The sequence below is a fragment of the Musa acuminata genome, chromosome BXJ3-5 (genome assembly GCF_036884655.1).
Source record: "Musa acuminata AAA Group cultivar baxijiao chromosome BXJ3-5, Cavendish_Baxijiao_AAA, whole genome shotgun sequence".
Classification (NCBI taxonomy): domain Eukaryota; kingdom Viridiplantae; phylum Streptophyta; class Magnoliopsida; order Zingiberales; family Musaceae; genus Musa; species Musa acuminata.
Genome location: NC_088353.1, coordinates 6901769 through 6918224, shown reverse-complemented (window position 1 = coordinate 6918224; position 16456 = coordinate 6901769). Strand labels below are relative to the sequence as shown.

General features: G+C 34.9%; 1 protein-coding gene across 4 annotated transcripts; it reads left to right on the top strand.

Moving 5' to 3' along the window:
* The first annotated feature begins 1621 nt into the window (after positions 1-1621).
* Positions 1622-15433, top strand: LOC103984956 (protein ENHANCED DISEASE RESISTANCE 2-like). Of its 4 annotated transcripts, none has more exons than XM_018825918.2 (23): positions 1623-2089; positions 3828-3902; positions 4026-4079; positions 4171-4236; positions 4301-4353; positions 5916-5956; positions 6499-6588; positions 6655-6701; positions 6775-6875; positions 7262-7357; positions 7435-7499; positions 7579-7650; positions 7749-7895; positions 8012-8331; positions 9840-9903; positions 10010-10185; positions 12869-12970; positions 13057-13107; positions 13233-13376; positions 13490-13585; positions 14532-14633; positions 14952-15053; positions 15150-15433. In XM_018825918.2, the coding sequence occupies exons 1-23, from the start codon at positions 1928-1930 to the stop codon at positions 15159-15161; spliced, it is 2238 nt and encodes a 745-aa protein (XP_018681463.2). In that variant the 5' UTR covers positions 1623-1927; the 3' UTR covers positions 15162-15433. The 4 variants fall into 4 exon arrangements, with proteins under 4 accessions (XP_065008896.1, XP_018681463.2, XP_065008895.1 ...); XM_009402543.3 differs by having other exon boundaries at positions 1624-2089; positions 9831-9903; XM_065152823.1 differs by lacking the exon at positions 7579-7650 and having other exon boundaries at positions 9831-9903.
* Positions 15434-16456: the final 1023 nt, after the last annotated feature.

The following is a 16456-nucleotide window of genomic DNA, read 5'->3' as shown; positions in this document are numbered from 1 at the left end:
TCTCACTAGTTTGTTTTTTTGGTGTTATTTTACCAAGAATTTATCAGTGTTTTCTTAAAATTCTAGTTTTACCTTCATATTTCAATCATTCTTTTTTTAATTTCTCGAACCGATTCGAGTCAATCGAGGATCTTTCCTCTTTCACTTCCTTGTCTGCTCTCTCATCTTCCTTCTCCTTGAATGAGATGATCGAAAGAAGAGATGGAGTGGTGATATAAGAGGAGGAGGAGAAAAATGAAGAAAGGATAGAGTAATGGAGGAGAAGATGGAACAATCAATGGTATAGTTATCCATTTACAAAAAAGATGACCCTCCAGTAAATTCTCAATACATGATGGACACCATCCCATAAAAAATAATTAGTAGAGAATCTTTTAAGACATATATATATATATATATATATATATATATATATATATATATATATATATATATATATATATATATATATATATATATATATATATATATATATATATATATATATATCAAAATATTAATGCTATACACATGTATCCTTTCAAGTATTTAAATCCTTCTATACGTAACTGATGTTACCATTTCGCCTGTAAAGTCTTAAGTCATCACTTACAAACTGTGGTTACCAGTGAGCTTTAAAAAGTAAAATTTGAAATGCCTAAAACACCCTTCTATTATTCTTAATCGAAGGGATTCCTACAAATTTTTATTAATTTATAGGATTAAATGTAGCATTTTTTTCCAGGAAAATTAGCAATATTACTCTTTATGTTATTTTTTGAATTTTGTATATATATATATATCCTTAAATTTAGAGGGATATATATATATATGTATATATAAAAGATAAAATATTCTATAGTGAAAAAATCTTGACTCTAATAGGACCTAATAAATAGGGGAAGTCATCTGTCACAAACAAACCCTCTATGGATGGCTTTGAAAATAATTGAGATGGGTGACAAATTTTATGATCCCTTCCTACCATTCCAAAGGGTACTATTGATGTGCCAATGAGAATTGATTCTAACTCTTATTATCATTTTTATGGTAAGGATGATGACTCCAGTGAACAATTTCTTTTCAAGCTGCAGGTCCATGTTGAATTTTACTTCTTCAATTCATCTAAATGGTCTATTAATGATGTGGATCTGTGTTAGAATAATTTATGTCATATTTCTTGGTGATGAATAATGTTGTATATTTATAGGATCGAGGAGAGTTTGATCGTCCTCTCATCATCATGCTCATGAATCAATCAAGATGATTATATAATTTCTTATTTGTGAGTGATTCTTTATCGATCGGTTAAGACGCTTTTCTGATGCGAGAAATCGTGATATTGGGGTTTAGTAATGTCTTCCGTTAAGTGCAAAATAAGACATATCGAAGAATCAAATTATGCATTGGCTATCTAATTATGCTAAGGCTAAAACATATGATTTTTCCCAGATTGCAGAGAGTTTGGTGTTGAGTGATTGACACTCAACATGATTTTATTTTTGTGTTTTTTTTCAGACGATAATCCGATGATAGAAGATTTGATAACTGATTGATTGTATGTTTCTGAAAGTTTTTGGATTAATTTAATAATATATTATCCCCACACACAGAGAGAGAGAGAGAGAGAGAGAGGGGGGGCAGATGGGTTGGCTGAATGTGCTTTGAAAGCTTTACAGGGAAAGGGGGTTTGTAATCTTTTTGGGCTCATTTGGTTCGTCCCCCCATCCGATTCACCTCACTCCGATTGGTTGATTGGAGGCGGGGCCGCCATGCCATAGCACGCGAGATTACTACTACATTGCCAGCCTCTCGCTCGCTCGCTCGACAGCAGCAGAAGCCGAAGCCGACGGAAGAAAGCAGGAAACATACTGGAGCAGCAGCCACAAAAAAGGTCGCAGCTTTCCATGGTCACGGAGCTCTAAGAGGGTGGGCGAGGCAAGCTCCTATGGGGATCTCTTCGGAAGAAGCCGCGGATCGAAGGATGGAGGGGTGGCTGTACCTCGTCCGGCACAATCGCCTTGGGTTGCAGTACTCGAGGAAGAGGTACTTCGTTCTTCGAGGCAACGCCCTCGATTGCTTCAAGACCGCGCCCACGTCGAACGGGGAGGTATTTCTGATCGCTTCTCGGCGGCTCTGCCGTTGGTTTCTCGGTCTGTTCTTGATCTCTCGTTCCGTCATTGCTCGTGTTTTCTTGCTCCGTTCTTGATTACTTGAGCCATCGGCTAACTTTCTTCAGGGGAAAAGATGGAATCTTTTAGTGGTTTGTTTTGGCTGCTTCGACGATCTTGTTGATTAGAAAGAGAGAAGAGAGGAGCTTCTTTGCCTGGTCTTCTTTGCTTTGCGGGGAAGCTTGAGTCGGTTTTATCCCGAATTCGTCTCGAGCAAAGCGAGATCAGCAATCGTGAGATCGTTAATCGATTCACGTGACGTGGGGTTTTGCAGAGACCAAAGATGGTGGTAGATTATATGTTGGACTGTGGGCTGTGACAATGTGTCCTGGGCGTGATGGGAGAAGGTGAATTCGGTGCTAACGGTACATGATGGGTAGTGGAAAGAGACTACAGGAGGCAACTGATAGTGGCAAGCAGTGGACGGTGATTGACTTGTGATTGGTGTCGACGATGAGTGTATTGAACAAGTCTTGGTCGAGGTTGAGGAAAATTGGATAAACATAATAAAAAGTCTAAAAGAGATGTTGCCAAATTATTGCTAATTTAGAATTTTGTGATACGGTCTTCAGGAAAGAAAACTAAAAGCATATTTCCTCTATGAATTTTTGTCAAATTTTTAAATAGAAAGTTGTTGTTTGATAACAAAACTAAACAGGCCTTTACATTTTTGTGATGGGCACGGTATTATGAATGGGGATCAAGTCTTAATGGTATTGTTGATCATCTTATGTGAAATGATCCCCGAGAAGGATGCACTCATAGTTTATTTCTTCATCTCAGTCACTCCTCATGGATGTTGTGTGATTTATGAGAGGGCAAGTGGATGGGTGATTAAACAGGATCTGCATGATGCATGATGCATGATGCAATTCAGACATAATAACTTTTCAACATGCCAGGAGTTTCTATTTGAAATCAATGGTCAAAACCATGGATCTTTTTTTTGTTTGTTTGTTTCTTCCTTTTCTTCTTTTGTGCTCTTTGTATAGCTGCAAACTTTTCCAACTCTTGATCAATTCTGCATCGATACATAGATAAAGACCTCCGATATTTATTTTATAAGGACATTACAAACTTTCAGGTAAACCAAGTGTAAACAGAATTGTTTTTGGTCAAGAGGACAGGAAGCAATTTGTGTAAATTGTCCTAATTGTAAGAATGTGACAGATCAGGACAGTAATATGTGATATCCACATGTCGTAGTGTGGTTTAGCATGTTTTTTCTTGTTCTGGTACTGGAAATCTTGATGCTGATCCCAGCTAATGTGAAAATTAGATGTCCTGAACCTACACCCGTTTCTTGCCTATTCAAGACAATCTTAATTGCCTGATAAAGTATTATTAGACTCACATGTGGTCCGAATCTTGGACCCCGAAGTACCTTTGTTTTAGCATGGATCACAAAATAACTTGTTGTCTATGAATTGCTTATTTTTCTTTTGGTCATCTCCATATGGTAACTTTGATTCTTACTATTTAGTAGACTGGCTGAATCTACATGATAATGTTGCAAAGATTCTGATTGATGTTTTTTGTCCAATAATTTGTTGGCAACTTGGAGTGGTGCTGTTTTATCTGCTGAATTTTGTTGAAATAACTGAATATTATTTTTCTCATGTGTTGTGCTCAAATGCATGGAATTGTGATTTTTGTGAATATTCTTTGTTTTCTCAGGAACCTAGTAGGAGTGCAGTGGTTGACTCCTCCATACGCATCACTGATAATGGGAGAGATATTTTGCATAGAAATGTACAGCATAAACCTGACTCATTTTGCAGTCTAGATTCATTTATTCCATCAATATAGTTATGTGATAATTGCCATTGTTACCAATTTCATCACCTAGTTATAGCTTTGTTGGTACTTTTTCAGGTCTTGTATATATTTACGCTTTATAATGCCTCTAATCACAAAGATCAACTTAAGGTATGCTGGAATTTTACTTTGAAAGGCTTTCTGGTAGTAGCTTTTTTGCTTTTTTCTTCTTATGGATTTTAAAAATGGCCAAACCCTGCAGTTGGGTGCTAGAAGCTCAGAAGAAGCAGCTAGGTGGATCAGATCTCTAATGGAAGCAGCATTAAAGGTTTTGATGTTCTTGTTAGTTCTTTTGTATTCCTTGACAACTGTACATGTTTATACATTTGCAGGAAGGCCCAAACAAAGAAGAAAATGTTGTATCTCGTTCAAAAAGAAGATTTAGGTATTACATCACCCCTCTTTACCTATTAAGTGGTTTTAAATGTTTGTAAGTTTATGTGGGTTGACAACTATGCTCTTTTTTTTTGTTGGATAGGCATTTAATAACTAACATTACCATGCTTTGTAACTATCTGCTCAGTTATTTCCTCATAACTCTATGCTCTTAGTACTCTTTTGGAATAGGCCTCTAAAGCTTTATTGTCCTAGATGTTAACATGGGAACTACATTTATATTTTTGTATAATTGGAATTATTCTTTAGAGTGGTAAAGGTAAGGGCCAAGGTTTCCAATACTACCCGGTATGTTATGGCAAGAGTGGAATTTACCAGTTTGCTAGCTTACTGGTACATGGACCAAGGTAACCCGACCTGGTATAGGCCTATACCATTCGATACAAGACTTGTATCACCCAATATGCTCGGTATAGGGCCTGTAGCATCGGATATAGGACCTATAACGTCCGGTACAGCACAGCACATGCCTTGTACTGGTTTTTTTTTTTTCAGTTTTCTTTTGAAACTTGGTACAAACCGATGTATCGACACTCAATACACCGTTGTAGACCAGTGTGGTATTAATCTGAGCTCTGACCAATATGGTGCTGGTACATATAATTCTAACCGTGGTTGTCCAATATAGATTTAGAAAAGATGGTCTTTATGGCATTTGAAGATGCTACAGCTCATCATTGCCTTTATATGAAATTGAGTAAGTTATTTTTTGCTTAATCTTATGGAGAGTCCATGAGAAAGAAAGTTGTAAGCTGTTAGTGTACTTCCTAGAGCTTCTCAAAAAGATCACAAGACATTTTACATAGGCTTGGTTAATGTCAACTTGATTGCAGAGCCCTCAATACCTTCCTAAATGATTAGTTTGTGCAGTGAGATGATGTTGTCTCTGGTGAAGGGAATCCTTTTTTCTTCCGCACATGGTGACTAAAATTAATAGTCAATTTAGGGAGATTGGCTACATGGCAAAAGCATTTCTGCAATAGTGTTCAATATTAGTGATCGTGGACCTGGATTTTTCATGGAATAGAGATCAATACTCTATGTCATTGCATGTGTTTATAATTTTGTCATTGTACCGATGCCTTCAGATATGAATTGCTTTTTTCCTTTGGTTTTTGATTAACTAAACCTTTCTAATTTACACTAAACTTAAGAACTTATCTGTTTAAATTGCCTTTAACAGGCTTTTATTGTTGTCTAGTCAAAAGATTTCTCGTGAATGGTTTTCATATGCTCCTTAAGCATAATTCATAGAAGTAAGCAGTTACTTCAGAATTAAATCGTTGGTAGTAATTCACACTTCTAATGTTCATTTAGCTCATCTACAAAACTGTGGTCTTAGTTTGACATAATTTATTGGTGCCAATTCTTGAATAATGTTATTATATCTGTGCATTTAGTTCCCATCTAATATGGACCATGATCTGTCTACTGTTTGATCAATGGCATAATTGTATCAAAATTTTCTTGATATTGTTTGTCTAACTGAAGTAATTTTTTTTTTTTTTTTTGTATTTCCGTGTTATTTGATCACTAAGAATGATTCTACAGGATGATTCGTAGGAGTGGGAGAAGCCAGAAACGCTCTGTAGGTTAGTGCATGTTCTTTCACCACTTATTCTTTAGCTCCTTTTTTTTTTCCTTTTAACTTACAAACTTTAGATTCCTTTGACAAAATTGGCATCTAACTACAGATCGAATTGTGCATTGTATCGGGTTCCTATTGTCTGTTGGACCAATATGGTTTGTCAGAGGGGAAAAGGGTAGAAAGAGTGTGATAGGAAGAAACATTGATCACATGCTTTCTTCTTTCTTCTTTCTTCTATGGTTTGAGGATCCCTAGCTGCTAAAAACAAAGATTCAATCCCTAATCAGTAAAAAAGCCAGCTTAGTTCCTGTAGTGTCAATGTGCACTGATTCATGTACTACTGTTTCAAGGCTGGCCTACTACATGCCAGTTGGAAATCTTTGTATATTGTGAAACCAGTTTACATGATCGTACATTTTTTTTGCAAAAAAAAATTTGACCATAATATTGAGATTTTACAGATAATTTTATTAGCTTGACTGTGCTTACTGGCTGTTATTGTTTCCTTGCTTTTTTCTAAATTATTTTCCCATAAAATTCACTTAGATTGGACTGTATTCACATCTGTGCTTGCTGATCCAATGGCGTCTGATGTGATTGCACCTTCCCCATGGACGATAGTTGGCTGCAGAAACGGTGATCATTACATTACTATTTTTCTTTTGTCAAAAGATCATTTTAAACTAGGATTTTTCTATGTAGGCTTGCGGCTGTTTAAAGAGGCAAGAGATGCTGATTCTCGGGGAATGGTACCTATCATTTGACAAACAATAATTGTTTATCAGGTTATTGAGGTGCTAATAGATATTCCACTCTTCTCAGTATCGGGATGACCATCCAGCTTTAATGGCAGTAGGTGTCATTGATGCATCCTCAGAAGCCATTTTCAAGAGAGTTATGTCTCTTGGTTCATCAAGATCAGAGTAAAGACAACACCCTCCTGTCCGTAGAATTTTGTATTTTAACACCTAATATTATAACTTCTGAAAAAATATGCATAATTTTCTTATTTGAGAAAAAAGGTCATGTACAATGTTTTAGTCCAGATAGATTGCTACATTCTTGACTTGTGACCCATTTTATCAGAGCATCATCTTTCAACAATTTTAGCAAATAAGTGATCTAGATTATGTTAATGTTGTGAGCAGATATACTAAAATCTTGCAGTATCATACCAACATTCTGGAACAAGAAAAGCATGGCACACCATAAAGATGAAATGAGAAGTCATGTCATGAGTTGGAAATTTCTAGATATGGTTTTTATACACTGTGCTTATTCTGAAAGTAAATTATGAAATTTCTTGCAGATGGGATTTCTGTTTATTAGAAGGCAATGTGGTCGAGCACGTGGATGGTCACACTGATATCATTCACAAAAAACTGTGTGGTGATTGGTTGCCATGGTCAGATAAATACCTCTTGGATTACTGGAATATTATCTATATCTTCTTACTAGCACATTGATAGCAGTGGTTTGCAGGCGAATGAAAAGAAGGGATTTATTACTACGACGGTACTGGAGGAGGGAAGACGATGGAACATATGGTAATTCCATTTATGAATGACTGGTGATTCTCAGATCATAAAGATCTAAATCAACTACTCTATTTTGACTTTGTCACAGTAATTCTGTACCACTCTGTTTTCCACCAAAAATGTCCATCTAAGAGAGGTTATGTTCGTGCCTGCCTTAAAAGTAATGTATGCTTGAAACTCAGGCTGTCATGCACATTTTCTCGTGGTCTTGCCCATCTTAACAAACACAAACTTTTGGTACTTTATGCTCATTTTCAGGTGGTGGATATGTGATATCTCCAGTGAGCCAAGGAAAACAATCAGTCGTAAAACACATGCTTGCAGTTGATTGGAAATTTTGGAAATCTTATTTTTTCACCTCTTCTGCAAAGTATATTACAATCCGGATGCTAGGGAGAGTTGCAGGTTTGATCTATAACATGGTCATATTATTTTTACTTTTTTTTTGGCATGTCTCATCCATTTATTAGATCAATATAGTGAGCATATGTTGACAGGTTGATTAACTGTGTGCTCTGCAGCTCTTCGAGAATTCTTCCGGGCAAAACTTGGTAGCAGGGCATGCTCTGATTTATCTTCAAGTGAATCAACAAGGGAGATAGAGTTGCAACAGAGTGAAAAGGAACAAATGAAACTAGAAGTACACTCAGCAGATGAAAATGATAATATTGAGGACTCTGCAGATGAGACACAGAGATCACCTACCAAAATTGCAAAGGCAAGTGGATCATTCCTTCAAATGAATGATGCAGCTGATGAGTTCTTTGATGTTATCAATGAACCAGAGTATGATGAAACAGAGGCTTTGTGGCCTTCTGAGGAAGGCATGATGCAACCCCAGGTTAGTGCTTGTCGTAGAATTCATCAAATATAAAATTATGTCCGTGTTAACTATACTTTAGCTTTGAAAGAAGTTATATTCAGGATCCTATATTTTTTGTCTTCTTTATTGACTATACTGAAAATCAAGCTAATGTTCTCCATCAGTTTTAAAATCAGGGAAATGACCTCTTAATGTGTAGTTGTGCATAATTGTACAGTAAGAACCTTTAGTGACAATTGTAATGATCACTATTATGGAAAATATTCAAGATGAATGGAAAAAGGTAAATAAGAAAAAGATGGGGAAAATATTTCATGCGTTACAGGCTTTAGAACATAAGTTGTATAGTTTTACATAGTAGCTTAAAAATATAAGCTGATCATGTTTTTATTTTAAAGTTTTTTTTGTCATGTCTATGTCAATAGTGTCTTTGATACAGTAAAGATCATGTAGACCTTTCTTTTCTTCTGTGATAAAGCATGAAGTTGATTTGAATGGCAATGTTAAAGATATGAAATATTTAAAATTTTAATTGGTTATTAGAAGAAACTGCATTATTGGAATGGGATTGATGGTATATAAATTTTCTCAAGAGGGAAAGAAGTCCTTGGTAGAATAGGATCATGATGATTCTATTTCCATCAGCAGTGTCATGGTATAAGGACATGCCAACTGTTTCTATCATGATAGGTTTCTGTCATATTGGTCGGACCTAGAGTTTTTAAATATCAATAGCACCAGGGTATATATTTACAGGTATTATCCAGTCTGACCAAGGAACGATATTGAACCTCATTGGTTGATACTGGTCAATGTTATACCACCTAGTATACTAGTATCATATGGGTCCGACCAGTTGCCGAAACCACTGCTGAGATTTGAATCCTTGATGAGTACATCCCTTGCCTACTGGCACACAATAGAATTAGCCTAGTCATGGATCGACGTATTGGATATTGGTTCTTTTGATGTTTGCCAATACCTTTTTTCCATTATGTGTTTCAACCCGTGTTGTTGTAATCCACGTGGAGACATGCTGGTTGGCACAACTTGTATATATATATATATATATATATATATATAGGTTGTCTGTACTGGACAAAAGCTTTAATATTTTTTCTGCAACAGGTGTTCTAATTGAAGGAAATTTCAATTTTGACTTTGAACTTTCACTACAACCAGTTTGAAACTTCAAAAATTTTCAGAATTTTCACGTTATCAGTTGTTTTAAATTGGAGATATGGAAAGGGGTTTGATGAATAAATATTAACTAGATAGAATAAACTCAGAATCTCATCCATAAAAAGGTTTCATCTAGATGTTAGTCTATTGTAATATTTTTACAGGCACCTACGAGCTGGTCCTTGATTTTTAATTCTTTGTCTATCTCAAATTCTCTATGCGAATATGTTTGTCTATACATGAAGTTTATCTGCCATTTTGTTCTTTCATATTTAATTGTGTGCATGGTCAAATTATTACTTCAAAAATTTCGTGATTTTTCTTTCTTATAACAGTTAGTGCAGGACCAGCATCATTCCAAGCTATCAACGGCTGCAGTTTTCGTGAAAAAGTTGCATGATATTGCAGGTGGATTTATTAGATTTATTCTAAATGTTCATACATAATCATGTCTCGTTTTAACTTTGTTGATTACTTTTGTATTTACTATCTGGTTTCATCCTCTTCTTTTCAGTTCAAAAAAAAGGTTATATTGACTTACAGGAAGCCTCATTAGGGGAAAGTGTGCCATGTAGCTATGGATTAACACTTCCAAAAGACCTAAACTGTAGTTTGCCTTCCAGTTGGGCAATGGCAGATCCTTCAACATTTTTAATTCGTGGCAAATCTTACCTACATGATCATCAAAAGGTAAACTTTCTAGCTCTGTGATTAAGATTTGATTCTACCTACATTAATCATATCATAGGTTGAGAGATAATACAGAAACAATTTTATTTAGGAAACAAGTTAATAATTAAAGTATTGGTGGAATATTTTTGTTAACAAATATAGGGAATTTTGATAGTATATACCCTCCTATCAGAGACTTCCTTTCTTCATGGAAAACGTGCATTTTCTATAAGAGATAACAGAGAGAGATAGAGAATATAGGGACAAAAGATACAAGAGATGAAATAGGGACAAAAGATATAAAAGAAGAACTAGAAGAAGAGGAGAGAAGAATAAAGAAAGTCAGAGAAAAACCCGAAAGATATGATATTCATGACAGTTTTGAATTTATTAATGTCTTTAGGATTTACAATAACCTTTTTTTTTTTAGATTTCATCTCTTCCCCCTACTATTTCTTATCAAGGTAGTACTTGACAAAGATTACATTCATATAAGTTGAGGGATTAAAAGTTAAGCCTGTACTACCACAAGATTTCCTATATTCTATAACCCTCTAAACAAGATTCCAAACAAGAAATTAACTGATCTATACCATGCTATACTTATATTAGACATTAGGGGCCTTCTGAAATTTCTGCTGAGGAAAAGGATGAAAATGTAAGATATTCCTAATCCTGGTAGGACTTGAACACCCTTTAAGTTGGTGGATTAGTTGAGACTTGAGACACAATCAGGTCTTGACTAGGGACTTATCCATTTTATAAGCTCTCATCTCTTTATGCCTTATAGGAATCTTTATTTATAAGCTCGCATCTCTTCCATCTCCTATTCCTAAACAAGGTGTTAACAAGGATAACCTCTATTCAAATTGAGGGATCAAAAGTTAATCCTGGGTTTTCACTATAAAAGGATTCCAAAATTGGAAAACAACTAGCCTAGCCTATACCAAGGATCTAAGAATCGGGCGTATTGCTTGGTATGAGTTGGTATTTACTAATCCAATAGGCAACAACTGTCAATAACTGCATCAGGATGGATTTATACACATTTATAAATTACTGCATATAAAAAGCTAGGACACTGGATAAAAGCAATCTCTTAAGAATTTGACCTTATTCGTTGGGATAGATACAGTTTCCAATAGTTGATGGTGAGGATCCATATTGCACTCTAAAATGTCAACAGAGTTATGCCCTTCATCTCCGCATGTCTCTCCTGTCCTTGGACCATCTTGATACCATGTCTGATGATCCGTTGATCTTGGGAAAGAAATCACATTACCAAGATTGGTCTGCTTGCCCTTAGGAGAGGATAATGTTCATGAATACTAATATCCATATCATCCAGGTAACCATATTCCATGCTAAATATAACATTATCCATGATCATCATGCAATAATCTAATCCAAAAATCTGGTATACAATGATAACATGTATCCATTTTTGAAAGCTAGTCATCCAAAGATAGATCATTATACATTTGTTTCAAGGATTACATTGTGAAAGAGCCAGTGATGTATAATTATCAACGAAATTCAATAACAAAGCAATGCTTGTAAGTGACATTTAGAAGAATAAAGACTAGTGGTTTAGATTTGTATATATAATAAGATTTCAGAAGATTGGATTTCATCACCATTCAACGATCATTTTCATCACCTATAGTATCATAGTCACTGTTGCACATGATTGTTACGATCAAGGAATCAAATCTTGATTGTATTGGTCGGTAACCAGGTGGTATTTTATTTTTAATATTTTGCGGTATACCAGGCTGTACAAGATGATATACTACCAGGTGGTATGTTATTTTTAATATTTTTGTGGTATACCACCCAAAATATCAATATTATGCTAGTTCAACCAGTTCCTGGAACCGATATTGGACCGAGATTTAAATCCTTGGTCATAATCATCATAATCATCATTAATAGAATCTAACAGTAAGAGAACAAATGAATATGTATATAAAAAAGATAAAGGTAATTTTTTCCAGATTTGTTCATATTCAACATAAGATTCTAAAAAGCTTGGATTTCATGACCAAGATCTAAATTCTCACTTAATGAATCAGAATAGCTCAGTTTGTTTACCAAAATTTAATAATTCGTTTAACTAAATTGATTTAAACACATCACATACACCTAACCATTATATTTACATGCCATGTACTTCAAATTAAATTTTCTTTTATTGGGACCAAATCCATGATCTATGATCAACTAATAGGATAGATGTGATCGGCCATTAGAAAAAATCCAACAGATGAAGAATCATCAAAATCAAACACCAAATAAAATTATAACATCTTGTTACAAATCAATCTTTGAAAACAACAGATAGATTCTTGGATCTGACAGCTAGGTCCCTTGCTGAACTCAATCTGTCAAGATCAATCAAATCATTTTTTTAATGGAATAACTCTACTTATTCCACTTATTAATCTTATCCAAGCATTTTAGACTGGGATAATTTTGTTCAACTTAACTATCAGAGCTAATTCGACCAACTAAAAATGTCTCCATCACATTTTTTTCAAGGAATTATATATTGTATTATAAACAAATAAAGAATTTTAAGTATCGGCATCCATAATATAATCCAACTATTGCTAGAGAAATGTTCAGTCTGATAAGTTGATTTTAGTGTTTATGAAAATTAATAATATATGTTGTATTTATTTATCTTCTTGTCTAATAGATAAAAGCCAATGGTACCTTGATGCAAATGGTAGCTGCTGATTGGTTAAATTCTGATAAACGTGAAGATGACCTCGGTGGTCGACCAGGGGGAATTGTCCAGGTGTTTCTGAGAAGAAAAATTACAGTATATCCTGTTGTGACTATTCTTTTGTTTTCTCTGAGATATTTAAGTTTTGAGTCTTGCAGAAGTATTCAGCGCAAGGTGGCAGTGAGTTTTTCTTCATCATACACATACAGGTGAGTGGCTGCTTAAGTGAATCATGTCAACAGCATACAGGAGACGAATGATAGAGACAAGAATTGTCTACAATAAGATATACATATTCTGGTTTTAGAAATATCCCAAGGTTGTATATTGACAGGTTCCAGGTTCGACCACATACAGCCTAGCTTTTTATTACATGATGGATTGTCCATTGGAAAGTGTTCCCCTCCTAGAAAGATTTGTCAAAGGTGACGATGCATATAGGAATTCAAGGTTTAAACTCATTCCATACATATCAAAGGTATACATTTTCACTATATAATTGTTTCTAACTAGTTCCACATTATGTTTCTATTAATTACGCACAACAACTTTGTTATTTAGTTCTTTTTTGTCCCTTTGACTTTATTGTAGGGTTCTTGGATAGTGAAGCAAAGTGTGGGAAAGAAAGCATGTCTGGTGGGTCAAGCACTTCGCATCAATTATTTTTGTGGGTGCAACTATATTGAGGTATATTTAGATGTTTGTTACAGTACAGCTGCTTTTGTAAAACCAATTAAATTACTTTGTCAGATTTTTCAAATTATATTTCTAATCTCTTTCTGTAATGGTAACATTGACTACATCCTTAGGATTTCTGCAGTGTATTATGGTACTCTGTGGTCAATGAAATGCATTATCAGAAAACATTGCAGCATTACATGTGCCCATGGATAATGATATAAATTATCAGATTAGCAACCCATGAAAAGCAAAGTTATAAATGTAACATGCAATTGTTTCCTTATATTTTCTGTCAGCATCCCCTTCTCCAAACCCTTTTCTTCTCCCCCAGATCCATGATTGAACATTTCTATCCGGCTACCGTTCATTCCTCTTTCCTCAACCTGAGCACATTATCCTAACTCGTCAACAAGTTGTCATACTATGTACTAGGCTCTGCAGCCTAAAGCAACCTATATTTACTAGCTTAATATCCTCTTCTCCCTTTCCCTTGTTCCAGTAGTTTTAAGTCGTGCATGCATTCCACCATATCAGTCTATAGTTAGCTATTGATGCTACATCCAATTTTACATAGTTACTCAAATTTGACTTTGTTGTGGTTTAAAATTGGTGAATGACTGAAAGGGATTTCCTGTGCATCAGATATTCAATTAAATGGTACTCTGTGTTCTATGAATTCATGGCAAAAAATCTGATTAATCCTTCTAAACATCCACTGATCACATACTATTACTTGAACTGAGTAATTGATGCCTTTAGTATAGGGAATGCTTGCATGTTTACATTTTATTGTATGGTGATGCTTATTAATATAAATCCTTTTCACTGCATACACGAGCAGCCACATGTTCAATAATTAGTTATGCATAATGTGTTAGATGCTTTTGTGCAGTACTATCATGAAACAGCAACATGGGTTTGGTAATGACATCTTATGCTTATGAACTTTCAGCTTGGAATTGACATCGGCTCATCAACAGTTGCTAGGGGCGTCGTGAGTCTTGTTCTTGGTTACTTGAGCAATCTGGTTATAGAAATGGCATTTCTGATTCAGGTATGCATTTAAAGTGCGAATATTAGCTTACATCATCTGTTCTATCTGACTCTTGAACAAACCAATCTTCATGGAAAATCAGTACGACCTTTCCACTTAATCAGTGACAGTTAGATGTTCAGCAGTATCAATGGCTAAGTAGACTCACTGCATCTTCGGAACTTTTTTCCCTCTTAAATTTGTGGTATTTTCTTTGCATTTATCATGAAAAAGCAAAGAGAAGTGAATGCTTATTTGATGATTAGAGGAATCAGTATTGATATGTTGTCTTGGGACATTGATAACCATGTTATCGTACCTTATAACAACGGCTTGCAGGGCAATACGGAAGAAGAGCTTCCCGAGTTCCTTCTTGGGACATGCAGGCTGAACCATCTTGATGTCTCTAAATCGGTTCCATTAACCGATGATAATCATAAGGTGAACAAACCTGTAGCTAACTGGTCGGGTGATTGAATTCATGACTCAGATCGATCGAGTATTCTTACCTTATTCTTTCTCTCTTTTCTTATGCAGATTAGATTATGATTTACTTGCACATATATGATTCTTTCATTTGATAACAAGCTGGACATGGAAGTAAGTACACTTGTTCCTGGAGATGCAGTAACAATTGGAAATGATACTGATGTCTACTTATAATTCGTAGTAATATGTCGATGCATCAATTAGATATCGGCTACATTATGATAGATTTTGGTCTTTAGATGCTATTTAATTGCTTGTTTATATTCCATTGCTGTTGATTACATGTTTATAAGTAATCTTTTGCGATCATTCATGAAGGTTTAATTTTCATCTGCACCTGGATATAGCTAGGGGTGTCTGATTAATTGATTTGGTGGAATCAGCATTGTGACATGACAAATGCTAAAAATTGATTTGGAATGGTACTCTTCCAAGCATTGCTTGCTGATCTTCCCTACTGCAATCAGGAACTAGCACAATAACAAGCAGAATTATCATTTATTTGTCGATGGTATCTTGATATGACTTAGACATTAATATCTCAAAAAACTTGTCCCCTGGCATCACTAGGTAAGCTATATTGTCTCATAATACAATAAGTTAGTGATCAATATGTCTGTTTAATTCCAATAACAAACGAGATCTCATCTAACTGAGTATCTATACGGAGGCATCCCTCCGCGATTAGCTTCTTAGAGGGACTATTGATAGGTAGCACATTTTTCTTCGAAAGTTTTCTTCTATTTTATTTTGTTATCATGGGTCACGCACTTGTTCTCTATGTTATTAATCGTTATATCCTTAGACATTTCATCGGTAATGACATCCAAAATGGGTAGTGTGCATGCATTATTAAGGGGTTGATTTTTTAAGGGTTAATTATAGATTATCCCTTATAGTTAGATCTCTTGAGCTTTTCGATCCTTAGACTTAGAAAATTCACATTGAATGATATGAAAGCAATAAAGTCGACGACGGACAGTGATGTCGATCTGCGAGAATGATACGGTGCTTGATCTTGTCGACGTTATTAATAACATGAAAATGATGGGTAAAATGATAATTTTAATTCGATCTATATCTTTCATCAATAAAGGGACTATTTTAGAGTAAATGAGATTAAATATTTTATTTTCATAATTATATGTATTTAAATATAAATTTTTTAAGTTTATAAGTCGAAATGTTAAAGAGATTTAACTATAGAGATAATATATAATTAGCTCTCTTTTGAAGCCTTATTGCTTATAAATGAACCGTTTTGTTGATGTTCCTAAATCAAGTGTGTATGTCTGAAGTAAGGAAAGAAATGGGAGGGTGTGACAAGCCATCCATCTTACCGTACCAATCGAAGT

What these genes read in the sequence shown, in the direction of transcription:
- LOC103984956 (XM_009402543.3), top strand. Translation starts at nt 1,928, where the DNA reads ATGGGGATCTCTTCGGAAGAAGCCGCGGATCGAAGGATGGAGGGGTGG. An exon ending in TAATGGAAGCAGCATTAAAG is followed by an intron (nt 4,237 to 4,300) that starts GTTTTGATGTTC and finishes ATACATTTGCAG; the next exon opens with GAAGGCCCAAACAAAGAAGA. An exon ending in AAGCCAGAAACGCTCTGTAG is followed by an intron (nt 5,957 to 6,498) that starts GTTAGTGCATGT and finishes AAATTCACTTAG; the next exon opens with ATTGGACTGTATTCACATCT.